The sequence below is a fragment of the Thamnophis elegans genome, chromosome 2 (genome assembly GCF_009769535.1).
Source record: "Thamnophis elegans isolate rThaEle1 chromosome 2, rThaEle1.pri, whole genome shotgun sequence".
In the NCBI taxonomy this organism is placed as follows: Eukaryota; Metazoa; Chordata; class Lepidosauria; order Squamata; family Colubridae; genus Thamnophis; species Thamnophis elegans.
Window position 1 is genome coordinate 44,681,593 of NC_045542.1, and position 20,237 is coordinate 44,701,829.

At 41.7% G+C, this 20,237-nt stretch overlaps 1 protein-coding gene across 2 annotated transcripts; it reads right to left on the reverse strand.

Moving 5' to 3' along the window:
- Positions 1-318: 318 nt before the first annotated feature.
- On the reverse strand, positions 319-19,906 carry GPRC5C (G protein-coupled receptor class C group 5 member C). 2 transcript variants are annotated; one of them, XM_032208989.1, is made up of 5 exons: positions 19,836-19,906; positions 7,489-8,562; positions 4,419-4,513; positions 2,910-3,068; positions 319-2,749 (listed from the first exon to the last, which is right to left on the reverse strand). In XM_032208989.1, exons 2-5 carry the CDS (start codon positions 8,516-8,518, stop codon positions 2,717-2,719), a joined length of 1,317 nt encoding a protein of 438 aa, XP_032064880.1. In that variant the 5' UTR covers positions 8,519-8,562; positions 19,836-19,906; the 3' UTR covers positions 319-2,716. The 2 variants fall into 2 exon arrangements, with proteins under 2 accessions (XP_032064880.1, XP_032064879.1); XM_032208988.1 differs by lacking the exon at positions 19,836-19,906 and adding an exon at positions 19,340-19,811.
- Positions 19,907-20,237: the final 331 nt, after the last annotated feature.

The window sequence follows — 20,237 nt, forward strand, 5'->3', positions numbered from 1 at the left end:
TTTTAAGGCAACCTTTAAAAAAAAGTTAAAAAGAAAAGAACAAGAGCAAAACAAGAACCCTGCCCAGAATGGAACAGAATGTTATGTTCCATACGTTGTCCAGAAAATAAATCCCGTGTCAAATAAAACGATCTGAGTTTTCAAATCATAGAATAATCAAGTTCTGGGAAGTCCAAATCCTTCCTATTAATCAGCTGACTCCATCAGTTAGGAAATGCACAGAAGAGAAATATTTGTAATTTTTGCCCTTTGTCAACTCTTCCTCCTTTATTCTCAAACCCACAAAAGAATATGACAAAACAAGAAGTCAGAAGCCACTTTTAGGGAAAAAAAGAGATTTAATTTGTCAGACAATTCTGAATTTTATAAAAGCCATATCTGATAAGAACCACTTCCCCAATCCCAGCTTAAAGGGTAGTGTGGATGAAACAGCAGTCTGGGACATTCCTCCTTAGTCTTCTGCCATTTACTCAGCTTGCATTAGCAGAGGGAGATTACATCATTCCTCATTATCAGAGCAGAGAATCTTTCAGCCAAAAACTAGAAGCAGACTCATCCTCTAGCAAGGTACAGAAAAGCATCCTCAGCAAGACGGGCAGAAATCATGACTCAATGCAAGTCTCTATCAGACTAGCCATGGTCTGTGTCAGTATAAACTTGTTCCTTCCACTTCCTGAGCACAGGCTCTGCAGGCAGGGTATGGTCCTTCTATAGACAGTAGAGAACTCCTTTCCAATCAGAAGACGGCCCAAAGAACATCCGTCACTGTCCCCGCACATTTGAAGGCTCCTTGTTTGGAAAAGTCTGGAAAAGAATTTACCTGCTCAAAATACTTACACAGCAGGCTAAACTTCAGAGGACATCAGTCTAGGAGGCCAGAAGAAGACTGAATGAAAAGGCATTGCAAGAAACAGGCAGTGCTTCTTTTTTATCAAGGTAGCTTCCTTCTCCTGCTAGCATATGAAAGAGAAACAGCACCCCTTTTCTGCCCAAGAGAGGGGAAAAGAGACAAAGAGAAAAATGGCACACAACAGCAGCATAAGGACAGGCAGGCCATAAGCCAGGAACTAGCACACCAAGGCATGAAGAGAAAGTGCGATACCATGAAAAGGACTGAAGGCATATCAAATAAATGTATTGAGGCATAAGACTGTGCATCTCAGAACTCATTTAATCAGTGGTGGCTGGGAGACAAGTCCACGTAGGGAAAAGTTGTTGTTTCAGAGTAAACCCAGAGCCTGAACAATTCTGCAAGGAGCAGCACAAAAAAGGATGATAAAGGATAAGTCAGCACAATAAAGCATCCTAAATGGAGGTGACTCATCCTCACCTGGTGAGGACGAGGTAAAGTAAGATGAGTAATGCCAAAAAGAGACAATTATGTTTCTGTAGGGAAACTGCCACTCCCAGATGTTTTTAAGCCTGACAGCATCCATTCCGTAGCAAAATTCCATTTCAGCAGCACACAATCCTTTAAAACTTGGAATAGTTTGTGCAGTTACAGGGCACCACCCATCTCTTGCCTTGTGGAGCCCTCTGGCCTCTCCTTGCCATTAAATTCCTTCACTTTCCCTTCATAGATCTGCATTTCCACCCCCTAATCTGGGCCCACCAGTTTATCTTGCGCTCCCACTTTGGTTGGGATGATAGTCCATAGTCCTTCAGATTGAGAGAAGATTAAGTTAAGGAGGGCTTATCCATATTGAAAGCACAACCGCCAATGAACCTTTTTGACAAAACAGTACTGATGGCAGTCTTGCAAATCCCACCATATTTATGTTGTCATGAAATGAAAGTATCATTTTAATATAGCTTCCTCCTTTCATGTCCATTGGTGCCTCACATGTTCAATCACCAAGTTGGTTGCAAACGTCAGATAAGAATGTTTAAAACTCTGACCACAATGTAAAGTAGATCCTCCCTGCTGCATAAACATAGACATTCAAAGTAAAACATCTAGTATTTTTTAAAATACACACATATATATATGCAGCCTTAATTTTCATAACAGGGAGGGATTAACAGAAGAGGAGATAATAAGGATTCCAAAAACAATACCATGATGTCACATTCCAGGGCTTGGTCCAAAATCAGGAGAAAGCAAAGCAGGCTTCCAATAAAGAGGTTTTTGCTACATTTGACCAGTTTCACTCTCTCCGTTAAGAAAAATGGCCTCTATTAAAGAATAATTGGGGTGATACCCTTCTAATTTCCAAAAAAACCTCTCTCTTGTGGGAGTAGATATGCGATGGGAGGATGCAGGAAGCATCTATTCCCCCAACAAGAGGCTGAATTGTGATCTGTAGATTGGAACTCCTCAGCATTCATAACACCATTGTGGCCCCATCATTGGTGGAGTGAAAATAAGGGAGACTCTCAAAATACTGGCAAAACAGAGGTGGAATTATAAATTTGACTGAAGGCTCCAAGGAGAATAGAAGGCCCACTGTTCGGAACACATAACAGGAGGTGGCATCCTGACCCAGTGACCCAGATTTACTGTAACAGATGTCAAGTAGAACGCTTGGTTTATGCATGAGAAAAAGAAATGCATTGCCTCAGCAACCAAGAGGAAATTTTCTCAGTTCCCAGGATAACATCGCCATTCTCCATGTCTATCTGAGGCCTTGCCCCAGTTAGATGCTCCTTTGTGGAGGCAGGCTTTTGTAAGGCATCCTCAAGTAACAGGATGTGCGGAGATCAAGACTCAAAACTTCTACCATCTGTGCTTGCTATATGGAGACGAAGCCTAAGGCAAAACAAGACATTAAAAAGTTAGGTCCTTTACATTAGGAATGTAACTGGGAAAGAGACAGACTGGTCTATTTTACCCACAGCAAATATAAGCAGAAAGGTCAGATAAGAATTCAGTTGGTCCTAAGATTACAACAGAATAATCCAAGGCTTACCATTTCGCTCACTTGCCCATTCCTTCCATCTTTCTGAGCCAATGCTTGCTTACTCTGTGAAACATAAGCATCATCGGCACGCAGGGTAGAATTGGCACTTCCCATCATTTGGCTGTTGGCCGTAGCACGAGGGAGGATGACATCATAAGGGGCATCCAACTGGAACCCACAAAAATAGTAAATAGTAAAAATGGGGTAAAAAGTATAATCCTGGTGTTTTTTTAAATGTGACTATAATTGCAAAAGAAACCAAACCAGCATTAAGTCAAAATATTTTAAGGCAATAAAAAGGCTTTCACAGACTTATATTCTCAATAAAGGAGAATATTTGTAGCTCAGGGTTGAAATGAGGGCTCTTCGGTGCTCTCTGAGCTTGGCTGTTTTCTTGCAAACATTTCATTATCCAAACTAGGTAACAACATCAGTGTTGACTATGCTTATCTCATTTAAGTAATGAAACATTTGCAAGAAAACTACCAAGCTCAGAGAACACCAAAGAATCCCTCACTTATATTTTCTCATTTCCTAACACGGTTACAAGCTGAGAGTCTCACTAAGGTCTATCAAACTAGCCTTGACATTTGCTAGTTTTGGTAACTATGATGTAGGTTTAGAATTGTGCAGGAGAAAATTGAACAGAACAAGGAAGACTGAGACATTTTAAAGGTAAACCACTGCTACAAATTAAGGGAATTCAGGAAGAGTAAGCATAATTTCTGCCATTTTAGTTTAGACCCACAACTGAAGGCTTCAAACCTTTCCTGAACCCTTAAGCTTCTTGATTCTTTAATTGAACAAGTTAAAAACTAAAATAACAGCTGCCCAGAAAACTGCCGGAGAAGGCCAGGCTCTCTCATAAAACACCTAAGGCACTAAATTAATGTAGGGAACATCAACTCAGGTGAGAATAACTGTAATTGAACAAATATTCACAACTTAACCAATAGCTGAGCTAAAATTCTCCTACTTGGGAAAATAGAGATCAAGGGAATTTGCCATCTCATATCCTTCTGTGTTTGAGAAGTAGGCCTTACACAGTTCTAATCACAGTTTTTGTTTGTTTATTTTGTTATATGATGTTTTTCTTTCCTTAAGTATCTGTATATGGTACATTGTTCATTTTAATCTTATTTGCATTATTTTTTTCTTTGAAAATGAAATAAAAAATAAACAAAAAATCAGATTAAAAAATGAAAGCAATGAATTTGTTATTTTAAACATTTTTTAAAAATGTTTACGCAGAAACATCCATGAAACTATCCATCTTTATTTACAGACTATACCCTCAAATTACTCCTTGTGATGAGCCCTTTCCAACTTATACCTGACATTATTTTTGGATTTAATATCTCAGACAAGCCTTCACTTTTCTGGTCAAGCATAGCCACTTCTTCTAACATTTTATAGACGTGGTTTATTTGTTTTAAGCCTACTACCAAAAAAATTAAGCTACAGTCAAGCAAGATGAGAAGGAGAAGCAGCTGCCAGCACAACTGCACATTCACTTACAGGCCCGCTGTGTATTAAAGTCATCTCTGTGGGCTGATAGACGCTTGTCAGAAGCTGCCCATTGTATCCGCTGTATGGAGACACAGGCTTTTTAGCTAGAAAGAGAGAAACCACAGGACAATAACATTTAAATACACTATTCCAAACTTTTTCACGAGCAAAACTAGATAGCATGGTTTGAATGGCAAGCTCTAGAGCAGTGTTTCTCAACCTTGGCAACTTGAAGATGTCCGGACTTCAACTCCCAGAATTCCCCATTCGCTGGCTGGGGAATTCTGGGAGTTGAAGTCCGGACATCTTCAAGTTGCCAAGGTTGAGAAACACTGCTCTAGAGAGAAGAATGCTGATCAATAACTTATATAAGACAATTTGGTATCTAAATATAAAATTATGTTGATTTTCTCGAAAGGGGACAATTTGATACGGTCAATTCACTGCAGCCAGCTCACCACAGCCATCTCATCTCAGCACAATTCACTGTGGGACAACTTGCTGCCTGACAATTCAGCAATTTAATTTTAAGTACTTAAAATAATTTAGAAATTATTTTAATTTCTGTCATTCGCACTTTATTTTGCCTATCCTTCAGCATCCTCTTTTTAATGATTTCCACCATTTCTTCAATATTAATGTAAGTCTTGTCCCACGGCAAGTTGACTGTGGTGAGTTGCTGTGTGCTGAGTTGTCCTAAACCCAATTTTCTAGCACAGCCTCATTAGAAAAAGCTTCCCCCTGAGACTGTAGGGTTTCATGTGAAATAAGAGAAACATTATATTTAAAGCAATTTTGGGGCCAAAATCTCAACAACTGTTTACAGACTCCCACCGTTTTTGGCATTATTATTTTGTTTGCTGGCTTCCCATGTTTACTTCTGGTTTCTGAAAAAGAATGCCCATTAGGGAAAAGGAGCTCATTTAATGACCACTGTATTTGTTTAACAACTGTGGCATTTGCTTAATGACCATGGCATTTGTTTAACAACTTTAAAAAGGTTGTAAAATTGAATGCAATCACAGAGTGCCCCAACTTCACAAACAGCCGTGACTTATTATCGTAATTCCAGGCTCAATCACAATTGTAAGTCAAGGACTACCTATATAGGTATATTACAATCTTAGCATACTGGGTTTATGTGTCCAGCTACTTTTATAACTCCAGAAGCAAGGAAAGATAAAAATAGAAAAAGAGAGCAAGGTAGACCCTAGCAAATAAAGTCACAAATTTGTATAGAAGTGTATACTTTTTTAAAAAAAAAAAAGTGAAACTCTTACGGCTCTTCCCCAAATTAATGGCATCCTTTCTTAGAAGTACACCTGTATAAATACACATCTATGATTCTTTCCAGTGAGTTACTGTTGCTTATTAGCATCGTCTGATCAATGCAGTCCAATGAAAAAGCCATCAAAAAGCTACTGGGACTTTTGTTTCATAAGCCGCCCATAAAACAAATTCTTGTTTGCAGGTAACAATAAGCAAAGTAAGTTTTAATGAGCCCAAGGTGCTTGGAGACTTTCTCTGAACAAGAAAATCCATCTGGATTTATGGCACTCAAGAGACAACGTCGGTTGCATTAATGCTCTGAGGTTCAGCTCTCTCTATAGCACTGGCAATATGGCTGATGTAATCAGTAAGCCAATGACAATAAACCATAATTTCAAACTGACGCATGGGCCTAAAATAAATCTTGCTTATTATATTGAGTCCATTTGTACAGTATACGATACATAATCAACAGGTTCAGTCCTGCATTGCATCAGATCTTAGCCGGTTTCTCTTCAAATCATATAAAATAAAAAGATGAACTCAGCTACTGGATGTGCTATTCTAAATTGATTTTATCTTAGCTGAAAATAGTTCTAATGTGATATCTTGGTTTTTATTTATAGTACAGTGTTTCTATCTTTCTCAGCCGGCAGAGTTTCTGGCCATTTCCAAACAGAGGGTATGAGCCTAGAAATCTCGTAAACACACAATAAATTTACTTATCACTTATCACTGTATAAACTTAGATATAAACTCTACTAGATTTACTTCCTCCCAATAAAATGTATCCATAAAACTTTCATTATTTTATTCTACATGTAAATTTTAGGACAGAAGACCAAATTATAGAGCAGCTCAGATTTAGCAAACCTGTCTGAATTTTGATGCTATGAAAAAATATCGTTCCATCTACTGAGCTACAGAGTTAGAAAATTCAACTACAAAATTAGAGGAGACAAAAGAATTGTTATAAGATCATAGAATAGAATTAGATGGCACGAATGTTATGTAACCTCCCTGCTCCCAAAGTGTGCCACAATGACAGTACCATTCTTGTACAGATTACTAGATATCCAGCACTCCTGGGAATCTACAAATTAAAGCAACCATCACAGCACACTCTGAGATAGGAAGTTGGATGAACCTGATTCGCTATCACCAACAGATGCATCAATTTTTCTGGACTTCTCCAGCTTGGCCACAGATACCGATGACTAGGATACCCACCCATAGGCAACATGGTGCTAGAAGAGGCGGAGGGGAGAAACACAGCAAATAATTTTTCAGGACAGTTAGTCCTTGACTTACAACCATTTCTTTAGAAACCGTTCAAAGTTACAACAGGACTGAAAAAAGTGACGCACAACCACCCCTCAAACTTATGACTGTTGCAGTACCCTATAATTACTTAATGGAAATGCAGATTCTTGGCATGTGGCATGTATTTAAGACGGTTCCAGACACCCCGCAAATCCACCCACCTGAGTCCTAGGATTGCCATTTGCAACCTTCCTGATTGGGTTCCGATAAACCCAACTAATTAACTAATGGGGAAAGTCAGATTTATTTAACCACGATTCCTTTAACAACTGTGGCAAAAAGGGCCACAAAATTGGGCACAACTCAATTAACAACGGCTTCACTTAACAATGGAAATGTTGGCCCCCGTTGTGGTTGTAAGTCAAGGACTACCATAATCATTTTCATGTCTACATAAAAACATGTTAAGCTATGTTTAGCAAGCATAAACCTGCATGCAGTTCCTCTGATTACACTCCCCCTCCCCGGTCTCCTCACCAATGCCTACCTGAAGAAGGTTCATCCATTGAGAAAGCTTTGTTCTCCACGAACATACTTTGGGATTTCTGCTCCTTGAGGATTGTTTCATAACCAACCCCCCGTGTGGGGTAGACATCATCCTCATAGGCCTCCTCTGGTCCTGGCTTGACCACCTGAGAAATCTCAGGAATGACATAAAACAAAACAAAAACTGAGGCATTGGAGACAAGAGCAATAGCCAAGGTGGGGTCATCCCAGGTTGATCTCTGGTCCTGCTGGTTGCCATACACATACATAACAATCCATACTATCCAGATGGCCATCGAAAAGGAAGTAGTGAGGAGAATGAAAATGGCATGCTTTCTCCAATGCTTGTAATGGCCACACAAGACAGGCCAAGTAGCAATGAAAGTAGCTACTTGCAAGAACATTACATAGATGAGTGCCATGACAAAGTCCTCGTTCTTCAGTTCACAAGGATCCTTGGCACTACCATCATTCCTCACCACAGTAATAATGAGCCACTCAACGTTGATGATGACTTCAACCAAGACGAGGACAAAAGCCATGCCAAAGGTGACCCATCCCCGAGGTCCAGTGTTTTGCCGGGCAAAGAAATTGAGACTGAGGCTATGGGCAGCCAGGCAGGAGAAGCAGATTGCAAAGAGGACACCAAAGAGGAAGCGTCGTGAAGCACATGTTGAGAAGTCTTGCTTGACAATGAAGGCAAAGGTCAAGCAGAAAAGCCCCAAAGTGCCCAACAGAAAGAAAGCTTGAGTCCCTATTAAGCTCTTCTTCCGGTAGTCTTGGATAAAAGGCAGACTGGCCACTAAGACCACAGTGAGGACAAAGCTGGTGACAACACCAAAGCTGGCCACAGCTTCTAAGACAACACCCCAGGCGACAGATAGGTCACAGAGGTTGTAGTAGATGGAGTTCAAGTCCTTGCCACATCCAGGCGGTGGGGATGGTGGTGGTGAAGTCCCTTGTGCTAAACATGTCGTCATGGAAAGCACAAGAAGCCAAAGACATGGCAATTGTGTCCTGGATGTAGCCATCACGATGGAATGATGGCAAATATTCTTGGCTCTTCAGGAAAGAACTAGAAAATAAAGGGAAAGAAAAGATAGTGACTGTATGAAAATGCCGATTATTTTTAGTATTTTTCTTCTCCAGACATATCCAATATATTTGCAACCAAGAGTCATTACTTGGCCTTTGGATCATCTATCAAGAATCACACGCCAAATTGGACACAACCAAGACAAAGTAGGGCTTATTACACCTGAATAAAATAAACACTGTCCAAATGAATATTTTTCCCTATTTAATACCTTACTCCTTGTATCATATTAAACATTACAATATGATGTAATCTTTAGAAGGGTTATGTAGCCAGAATTTTGAAGGCCCATACGAAGCCTTGAGGCCTCTCTAACTCCATTCTAGTCATGACCATGTTAGCTAGGCCTCTTTGGTTCACCACTTCAAGTACCTTTAAGAGCACTGCTAGGGTCTTAAAGGTGTCTACCCCAAGTTGATTGTACCCTGAGAAATACTGGGAAATACATAAATGCTTACAGCAGGATGGTTAGTCAAGGATCAAGGTTTATTTGAGACAGCTCTACTTCTTGAAAGCACTTTTCCATGCCAGCCAAGCTACATGTTCCAGAGCACAGCTAAATTTAGAACTTTTAATTATGAGAATGTTCAAGTTCATTAAAGTAACAGAGCTGGGTGCTTGAATGTTATGCATCAGACTTATTCAGCTTAACGGCTCACTGAAACTTTACCCCCACTCCCAAATCATGGGCCATGCGGGTTGGGGCTTAGAGGAGTTGTAGTACCTCAAAAATCTGGAAGACAATTTATTGGGGAGAGTAATGACTCACTTTCTCCTGAGCTGTTTCCTAAATCTAGATCACAGAAGGCTAATAGCTAAGGCAAATCAAGAATTAATTTCCTAATCTGTGTATATTATTTAGCTAATAACAGCACTCCGATCAATTTAAGGGCACGTGAACCTACAGTTTTCTAAGGTCAGAAAATCCAGTAATAAACTCCAAAGTAACTTGAAGTCTAGGTTTTTTAAAAAAAACAAACCTGCAGCTAATGTGGCCCTTCAGTAGCAATTTTCTCATGACACAGATTTAAACTAACCTGGCACTTTTAACTTGTGGTTGACCAAGACTAAGTGAATTCATGGCTCAGTGAACCTCCAAAATTAGATTAAATCTATAAATTTAGGTTAAGTTTACTAAGGTTAAAACATGATACAGACAGAAGCCACAAAGGAACACATAGATCAATGATTTGATTCGCTATAAGGCAGTTCTTTTTATTTCTGCCTCACAGTGTTTTGTGGCTTATGGCACAGTTAAAAACTTAGAGCAGTCTGAGGGACTGTACTAAAGCATTATGACACTAAACTGTAAAAGTACATATCAAATCTTAAACACAGAATAAAAAAAAATACCCTAAGACAATGTTCTCCGACCTTTCCAGATTTGTGGCCCGCATGGAGGGGGGAAAGAGGGTTGGTTTTGTATGAGGGGCAGGCGCGCGTGTGCCTCTACTCATGCAAGTGGGGTTGTGAATGCCAGAGCTCACCGCAAGCATCAGTAGGGCTACGACTACTGGTGCCTGTGCGCCAGCCCACCATCACATGCCCAGTTGTGAATAGGCCGCAGCTCACAAGTTGGGGACTCCTGCCCCAAGAGACTAAAAACCAAGAATCTAGCCAAGAATCTAAAATTTAATGTAGAAAGAAAATAGTCATCATCTGATATCAACAGCTACAAGCAGCTGTCTTTAAAAAGACTCGGAATAAGATGGCAGTAGCCACTGAGCAGATGGCCTGTCTAAATTAGAAAGAGAGGGTTTCATTCCCCTCTTCCTTTCTGGTTTCTGGGGAAATTAATATATTAGAAACACACAAGAGGTAGATGGGGTATCCTGTCAACAAGTAAATCTCAATCAGAATGCAAAGAGAAAATTGCTGCCAACTCTGCATAGGCGTCAGGAAGGGCATCTAGCCAATAAACTATCAGCTCCACCCACTTGTCCCAACCCCACCCTGAAGCAAGAGATAGCACAGCCATTAAAAAAAAAGTCAAGCAGGTTAGCTGGTATACCAATAAGGTGACTTTGGTGGCTACTGGAAAAGCCCAAGGGAAGAACACTATTGATGTAAACATTGAAAAGGTTCGAAGTTAGTTCACGAGAGAAGCCTTTTCCCTTTTCCTGCAGAGCCACAGAAAAGGTTTGTGCCATCTCCCTCTTCTTTTGCTAAGTTGTGGCAGAACTGCCAGTGATGGACTTGTGACTTTTGCAGAGAGAAAAGAAGCCTGACGCTATATCTTGTCTTTAGACAAAACAGTGCCAGGGTTAGGGGGTCCGGGCGCAGAGAGGAGAGAAAATGCACAGACTCCACATAAAGAACCATGGCTGAACTGTTCTGGGAAACAATTATAATAAGAACTCTGCCCCTCCATTTCATTATATAAAACATTTGCCAGATCAGCTGTGCTCCTCTGAGATAACACCCTCTAGCCCTCCCTTTCCTGGGCTCTCACTCAGGACTGCCTAGTTCCCAGGCTCAGAGGAATCCATGTACTTCTAAAGGCCAGAGTGGTGTGCGTGTGTGTGCTCACATGTCTCCAAATCTGATTATTGCAAGACCAGGACCAATCAGGGTTAATGTGTGTTTCAGGGGCTGATACCTGGAAGTTTTGTAGACTTTGGTTTCCTCTCTATTTAGAAGGCAGCTCTGTTTAGAAGGACTGACGTTTCCTCTATAGCCCTGATGGTGAACCTGTGGCACAAAGAGTCTGTGGGCACGCCAGCCATCGCCCCAGCCCAGCCCCACTGCGGATGCGTGCACGTCTCCCACCAGCCAGCTGGTCCTTGGGTCTCTCCCACGCATGCATGGGGTGGCAGGGCGCATGCGTGGGGGAAGTCACACTGCATTTTGGGGCCTTACGCAGCACCCCCGTGAACAGTTTTGGTTTCCAGGTTGATGCAGGAGGCTTTCCAGACCCAAAATGGAGCCCAGAGGGAGGCAGCGCCCCATGCCCCATTTTGGCCCTTGAAAGCCTCCTGCACCAACCTGGAAGCCAAAAATGGGCAGGGGGCAGGGTGCATGCATGAGGGAGTGGGCGGGATTCACTTGTGCAAGCATGGGGGTGGAGCACGCAGGGGGTGTCACATGTGCATTGTATTATGGGTGTGCATGCGTGTGCACTTTTAGCAGGCGACAACAAAAAGGTTAGCCATTACTGCTCTATAGGCATGTAAATAAACCACTTCATGTCTATGGATTTGGGCCTTTTCAGATCTAAAAAGTAGCCATCGAGTTCTACTTTGGGGGGTGGGGGGGATCTCGTTTCCTACTCATCCAGACTATTATCCTATTTGCTGAACATTACAACCTAAAGAAGAACTCTTAAACCCTCTCCATATCTGGCTTTTCACAGTCTACCAATGGTAATCTTGACACCAAAAGCGTTAGTTTAAAGGAACCATGGATCAGAGTGCCAGAATATAATCCAACAACTTTTAGTAGGGATCCTTTAAAAGGTCCTTTTGCTAAGCGTCAGATCAGGAATTCACTGAGCTCTTAGTATACACGTGATAGCTATTATTTCTATTTAATGTGGAATATCAGTTCTTTGGATGAAAATGAGAATCTCATTTATAAATTTAGTGTCTAATATTGTACTGTAATTGTGGGGTTGAAATCATATTAATCCTTGTTTTTAAACAGTTAAAAATAATAATATTAAGGCAGGAAAGTTATAAGCTTTGGTTAAGCAAGAAAGCATCAGGCCAATGAACTTCCTGTCCAGTTGATTCCTATTTATTTAGTCTCTCTGCATATTTGACTACCATTTTTGACAACAGACTTTTAACCAGTAACAATGTAATAACCAAACTAAAATAACTAGTCCAAGTCATTGTCTCTTGTATGATGGTGATGATATTGTGCAGTTTGGATTTATATAAAAGTTTTTTTTTAAGTTACCAACTTTTTTCCAGCAGTGTTTCAATACAGTAAAAAATGGCAAGCTAATTTAATAAGAGCTTTTTAACTCTATTAATTCTAATATTTACAAGATCTTTTTCAAGCTTATGTAAATGAGCACTGCATAAGTTGCATCTTCTAGACATCAAAGATAGTTTTACCATTATAGAATATTATACTTTTGGCTTAGAGATGATTTAGCATTATACTCTAAAGCTACAGCATCCTCCAATATCCCTTTAATATACCCAACTGAGCACTAGCAATGGAAGCACCAAAATATCTTAAGCAACTACATACCCTAGGAAGCTTGCAGATTGTGGAGGTTTAAGATTTAATAAACAAACACCCAAACATTAAACATTCCTTTTAAAAATGCATTATCATATAACACCTTAAATTACTTATATAAACAAAAGCTAAGCTCCCTAATTTAAGAGGTTGCTGAGATATGACTACAACACCCATTGTTTCCTTATTAGCACAATATTGTGCCATTTTACTTTAAAGAGCATTATTTCTGAAGCTTAATTCTACTCTCCATGTCTTATCAGGAAAATTCTCTCTCTCTCTCTCTCTCTCTCTCTCTCTCTCTCTCACTCTCACTCTCTCACACACACACACACTCACACACACACTCACACATACCACTCATTTTATCACCATTCCCAGTTTGGGGTTGGGTGGGGGTAACATTTGGGGGGGAAAACATTTGCAAAATGTCAAAGTCAACTTAGAGCATACCAATTTCATACAAATACACATACCTGACCAGTGATGTGTGCAGCATCACTAGTAGGCTGGCCCTAAATATATTATGCTTATTTGGAAGCTATCAATTCTCTAGTTTTAACCTGCTCCAGCTTGAAAATTAACAGCTCTACAAATATAGGTATTTCTGGCATTTGAATTACTGTACTGCAAGTCCAAAGTTGATATAGCTTAGTTTTTTGAAAAGAGGCCCTGGCAACTTGGCCTGCATATTCTAACTGTGGTGGAGCTCCCTCATTATGTGATAGTTCATCATGTGGAAGGAAGGAATTTTGTCCTCCTTAGTGCAATAGGTCTTGTGCATTTATTTTTCTTGATTCTCATTCCCTATCACCGTAGCTGCCTTTTTAACATAGTAGCTTCCTTGAGCATGATTCTGTGAGTGTATACACACATAGGGTGGGCTTCAAAATTTTTAGCAAGGAGTTCTCTGCCTGGTTGCTGGGTGGCTGTGGCCTAGTCAGCTCCTGCACCACGGGGGGAGGGGGGGCGTTTTTGCCCTCCCGGGGTTCTGGAGGCTTTCCTTGACCCTCCAGGAGAGCAAAAACAGCCTCCCTAGGCTCCAGAGGTCTTTGGGAGACTGGAAACAGGCTTGTTTCCAGCCTTCCTGAACTTCTGTTAGGACCATTTTCGCCTTCCCCGAGCCTCCGTACACGCCTTGCACTTACCTGAATCCAAAACGGGTCACGTGGGAACTCCTGGAAGGGGTAGGGTGGGTTGCGCAGGGCCAGCCAGAAGTGGGATTTGGGGGTTCTCCAAACTGCACAGAATTTTAGCTAGAAGTTCTCCCAAACCCATAGCAGCCCACCCCTGCCATATACATATTTATTCACACAAACAGTGTGGTTATTTTTCTCTACATAGCCAAATATAGGGTTACCAGGTCTGAGTTGCATATATCCACACAGATACTAGAGGATAGTGATGAGACACAAAAACCTGTTTTTGTCATCTAATAAATGACTGGATTTTTTTTTAATATCCTGGATATAGCTGTCCTATCTAATAACAAGAAATATCTGTGGTCAATGCATGGTCTTTTATCAGGTGATGTAGCCTTTTTGCAAAAATCATACAATGCAGATTTTGTCCAATTCAATGCCTGTATAAAAATATACTAAACAAATAAGGATTCAGAATAAGCTAGTTACTCTCATCTCTATTCTTAGAACAAGCACTTTTGCCCTGCTCCCATGTGCTCCAACAAACTACTTGATTCAGCATTAATTAATGTTGCAGAAGCCTTAAGTAAACATTGATGCCTACTTCACTGCCAGCTCCCTGGAAAGCTACCCCAATAAACTTCATCAAACTACTGATCAGTAAGATAGCTTAGCTATTAATCTTTCTTTAGTTCCAATCTTGAATAGGCAGAAACAGATCTGTGTTTAGAATACTGCTAAGTTGGTGAAGGCTTCCATTTTTCACTTAGGAAAAAAAATTCAAATAGCAATATAGCTAATACTTGACAAACAACTAAAACAGATATGACTTTCCCCCTATCTATGACTCTAAAAGGAATGGGAGAAGGGAAGATCCATGTTATTATTCTCTCCGATTAGAATTCATTTCTTGTACAATGCTCATTCACATGTTTCAGCCTCCAGATTCAATTAAAAGTAAAGGTAAATGTTCCCCTTGCACATATGTGCTAGTCGTTTCTGACTCCAGGGGGCGGTGCTCATCTCTGTTTCAAAGCCAAAGAGCCAGCGCTGTCCAAAGACATCTCCGTGATCATGTGGGCGGCATGACTAAATGCTGAAGGCGCATGGAACACTGTTACCTTCCCACCAAAGGTGATCCCTATTTTTCTACTTGCATTTTTACATGCTTTCATACTGCTAGGTTGGCAGAAGTTGGGACAAGTAATAGGAGCTCACTCCATTATGCGATGCTAGGGATTCAAACCACCAAACTGCCAACCTTTGTGACTGACAAGCTGAGGGTCTTAGCCACTGAGCCACCACTTCCAGTTGCAACTACAAACATGTAATTTGTAGGAGGCATCACTAGGAAGCTTCTCATACTTCTAAAGGTGTTCTCTGAAGGATGGCACTGAATCACACCTGGTCAAGTAAGTCATTTGACGAAAGGACACTTTCAAGCTTACATTCCCTGACCAGTAATAATCACTATGTGCAAAACAAAAATAGAAACTCTGCATTCTATAATACATAGGGGAAGTCTCTCTACATGGCAGCTCTTGATTAAAATATTTGCTCATCCTTGTTGTGGTACCTGAGATTTATCTTAGTTTTCTCTAGAACAATTCGGCTATCTAGGGATGACATGCTTATTTCACTGTAAGAATGCAGCAGGCCTCCTCATCCATACATCTTCACTTAGCAGGGGAAATAAAAAGCACCTCTGTTAGAACTCACTGCTGGTTGGAAAAAGCAGCGTTGTTCCAGATGTATTAAAGGCCTGAGCTTTCCTGGATCTACTTTTCCCAGATTCTCTTTGCAAATAACATGTGGCATTTTAAGAAAAGAACGGATGGAAATATTGCTTTAGGGGAACAGCATCAAGGGCCTATGAGAAGCCGCAGTTCTGACATCTGGTTTCCATGGTAGGCCAGGAGGCACAGTACATTTTTTATTAAACACTTCTGTTTCAATTTCTCCACTTGTACCAAATGATACATTACCCCAGATGCTTTTGTGAGCTGCCTTCTCATTGTATCCATGTAGATAACACAAAGTAAGGACAGTTTACACACAAATATATTTCCCCTCTCCCCAATAGCTTTCAGAGAGTACAGAAATAATTGGAAAAGTTGCTTTATTTCTATAGGTAGTTTTCCTTTCCAAGGCAAACAGGCAAACTGCAGAACAGCCCCCAAACTACAAAGGCCCAGAAATTCCTTTCTTCTATGATTCACACCTCTGCAGGAATCAGGCACCATTTCCAAGGTACCTAGAAGCAATTACTGGCTCTGTCTGAAGAAGGTTGGCTGCTTCCAGATGAATCTCTATAGTAGGCAGGAGAGGTGGAAATGGCAGAGGAAGGAGGAAGCAGTGAGCAATTATTTCTTTTGGCTGGCAGGAGGGGAAAGAAGGCATAAAATAGCAATAGCAATAGCATTTAGACTTATATACTGCCCCACTGTGCTTTATACAGCACTCTCTGGGGTATTAGCCTATTGCCACCAAAAATTTGGGGCCTCATTTTACCGACCTCAGAAGAATGGAGGGCTAAGTCAACCTTGAGCTCTGTCAGGATCGATCTCCAGGCTGTGGGCAGAGTTAGCCTGCAATATTGCATTCTAGCACTGTGCCACCAGGCCTCTTATAAATGCCTGGTAGATTTCAGGGACTCATTTCTCCATGGTTCCAAACCCACAAGGATGTCTTAACAAAGAGCAATAACCTGATCTTAAATATGCTTGATTACCAGACAACTTCCTTGGTAGCTCATATCAGGCAAAAGTGAGAATAGCAAGTGATGCCCATAGAACAAATCAACAGTGAACAGAAATAACAGACAGACATTATTGGACAGGCGACGATGAAGAGATATATGCATATATACATCCTCTACCTAAAAGCACTACCAATATTTCCCTGCAAAGAATATTGAGATCTAGAATTCTGCTCCTAATAAATTGTATATATCAAACTTCCAGAAACTGAGTTTGGTGAAAACCTATCTACTTAGTTAACTCAAAAAAGCACAGTTGAAGATAACAAATAATGGCTATGTTCACTCACAATCCTTATCTATAATTAACTGAACTATTCCACTCAATATCCTGGTTCTGCCTGATACAATAAACAAGAAATTAATCTCAGTGGCTGAATTCATATGCTACATAAGGCTGAAATGTTGTTGGTAGGTTTGTGCTTCAGTATGTGATGTAAACATAACGAAAATACCACATTCAGTGTGAAACATTTCTAAAACTACGCCTGGTTGTGCAAATTCTAGAGCAGGAGTGCCCAACCTTGGCAACTTTAAGACTTGTGAACTTCTGGCTAGGGAATTCTGAGAGTTGAAATACACAGGTCTTGCCAAAGTTGGACAGCCTTTTTCTAAAGCAAATGCATAGCTCTAATGCAGACCAGAGTATGTTATGATTGACAGTTTATGATAGCCTGAATTCTGCAGACCAGCTTTGAGAGGTCAATCAGTATCCATACTACTAACTGAAGGTATCAGTCCATATTACATATTAGTCTAATTCCAAGAGCATACACACTGGCATTCCTCAATTGATGTTCATCAGGTGGTTTTGACTGCAATTCCTATGAGCTTCAGCCACAAAGGCTGAAAGTCAAAAACAACAAGAGTTGTAAACCAAATATATCGAGGTTATCTCACTGGGAAACACTTATATTATTCCTTCTCTGAAGGCTCAGATGTCAAAGCGACAGAATAATTCTGCAGTGTTATCTGTTGAAGGGTATTTTGATAAGGAAACCTGATTAAAGTCATGGAAAAACCTGTAGCAGCTTATGAATTATTACTTCAAGAGAGCCAGTTTTGTGTGGTTTGGTTAAAGCAACAGATTAGGCCCTGGGAGGCTATGAGCACTACTCCTGCTTGAGGCACAAAATCAGTTGGGTGACCTTGGGCCAATCACTCTGCCTCAGCCCTGGGAAGGAAGTAATGGCAAGTCACTTCTGAAAACTTCAGGGACTTGTCCAGGCACACACTAGGAGCAACACTGACTCACAGATTCCAACTTCACCCATTTAGCCTAGGAAAGTACTAGAAGACCTCGAAGGTCCCTCTTCCAACCCTATTATTCTATCTTCTATGTTCCCAGCCAAGAAGCAAAGTCCCAGTTTAATTTACTCCATGTTTGTTTGCAGAAAAGAGGTAAAAATGAAATGTTCTCTTTTGACTTACTCACAACCCTTCTGAATGCTTGCCCAAACCCAAGAGTTCTGTACCTTAGCACAGAACACTACAAATCCCTAGACACCACCCCCCGCAACTTGAAACCAAAAAGGATCCATAAGGTAGCTTGGTTCTTAAAAGCCAACTCCCCACAATTCTCCGCCCTTTATGGGAACATGAAGTACCACAAATGGCTTTTAAAAAAAAAAAAATCTTAGGCACACTTGTAGTTTCCCTTTCTTCCCAATGCCCTAGGGATAAAATATTTTGTTCAATGTCATGCTCCAGCCAGCCAAAAGATTTGAGGAGGGCTCGGAAAGAATTTGAACCCTGGGTTCTTTTGCTCCACATTCAACAGTTGTTGCATTTTTCAATCCCCTTTGCTGAGTGGGACTGAGTGAGTGGAAGAGAGACAGAGAGAGAGACAGAGAGACAGAGAGAGACAGAGAGAGACAGAGAGACAGAGACAGACAGAGAGAGAGAGAGAGAGAGAGAGAGAGAGAGAGAGAGAGAGAGAGAGAGAATGAATTTCTAACCTCCCCCCCCCTCTCTGTATGTATATGTGTTTATGTATAAAGGAAGAAAGAAACACACCAACCATTAAAGAATCCCTCTTTTGCCTTGCAAATTCCCAGCCACCATATTAAGCCCCTGGGTGCACTTCAACAACCTTTGGGGAGGGGCTAATATTTGTTTTCCTCTTTCCTCAATCATACACCTCAAACAAAACATTATAGAATGTTTCCGATCGGTTTTAAAACTTTAAAAGCTTCTCCTTGCTGTGGTTTGTTTTTATATTTAAAGAAACAACGTCGGATAATCCAAACGTCGGATACCCCTATACTTAAATGCCTACTGTGCGCTCACACACACCCAACACCTATCGCCACCCTTAAGTTTTACTTTTAGAAAAGACCTGGGACCATCATCCAGCGGCTCCATAGTTCCGGCGCGCGTTAAGAGGATCTGACCGCGCCAGTTCCTACAAAGCAGAAGCCAAGAAGGAGAACCATCTAACAGGAAGCAGGGAGGGCTGCTTTGTATTTGAAGGCATTCCTTCCCCCATTCCCCGCCGCTGCTGTTTCTAAAATAACCCCCTCCCTTACCCATTCCATGCCTCAACTTATCTTCTGGGTCAGCAAAAGAAGACCCCGGGACGGGCTTAGCTCGGCTGCGAACGGAACTCCCTCCGCAGAAGAGCGGAGCCCGCGTCCCCAGCGAGGACCCAAGCCCCAACGCTTACCTGCTTTAAGGTAGGGCAGACAACTCGACGGGAGCTGAGGAGCCGGCGGGGTTGGCAGTGCGGCCAGCCGGCCTCCCGGGACCCTTCCTCCCACCGGCCGGAGCCCAAAGTTGAGCTGGCGGGAGAGGTGGGGGGGGCGTGTCGTGGCGAGGCTGGGAACGATGCGGGCGGGAGGCGAGACGGAGCAAGGTCTGCTTCTTCTCTCTCTCCCCCCCCCACCCCGCCCTTCCTCGAGTGACGCTCCTGGGCTTTCTGTTCTGGGAAGCTACCAGCTTGACACTAGCATGACATCAGGCTCCATTCAAGGGTGCTTATCAGGCCCTCGGCCAGCCTTTCTGGGCAACCAGATTGCAGGCGAATAAATCACCGCCGTTGCCCCGCTCTCGGCCGCCGGAGAACTCTTCGGGTGTCGAGTAACCGAGCTCTCGCCTTACGTACCAGGAGCCCGTCCCGCCTCCCCCCTGCCCAGGTTCTGTATGGCGCTGCAATTCCAGACCTGGTTTTGTAGCTGGCGCGCCGGGCTGGTTTCATCCACGCCTCTTCTTTCTTCTGCGTTCTTCTGGCTGTGTCCGAGACAACAAACCCCATCCCAGGAGTTGAAAGATTCGAGAGTTTGGTTGGTTTGACTCCAGAGGGATGCCGCTGACTAGTGGGGGTTTTTTTTCCCCTTCCCCCTTCAGTCTAGTTTCACCAAACGCCCAGGTGGGGAAATTCCTGGAGAACTTTGCATAGCCTCAGAGGAGGCTTGGTGTTATTCAATCTTTGGTGTTGAAAAGATGCCAGGTGTTACTCTTAAATTTCCTTGATATTTTGAGGATAGGAATTGGGTACTTTATTTTCAGTTTGAATGTACACTAATCGGCATACATAATTAAAATGAAATTACATTGCATAACAG

Bases quoted from the DNA above. Each gene is read 5' to 3' on its own strand.
- GPRC5C (XM_032208989.1), bottom strand. From the start codon at position 8,518: ATGGCTACATCCAGGACACAATTGCCATGTCTTTGGCTTCTTGTGCTT. The intron at 4,514-7,488 runs GTAGGCATTGGT...CTCTCTTTCTAG, and splicing joins AATGGATGAACCTTCTTCAG to CTAAAAAGCCTGTGTCTCCA. The intron at 2,750-2,909 runs GTAAGCCTTGGA...GTTTTGCCTTAG, and splicing joins ATGGGCAAGTGAGCGAAATG to GCTTCGTCTCCATATAGCAA.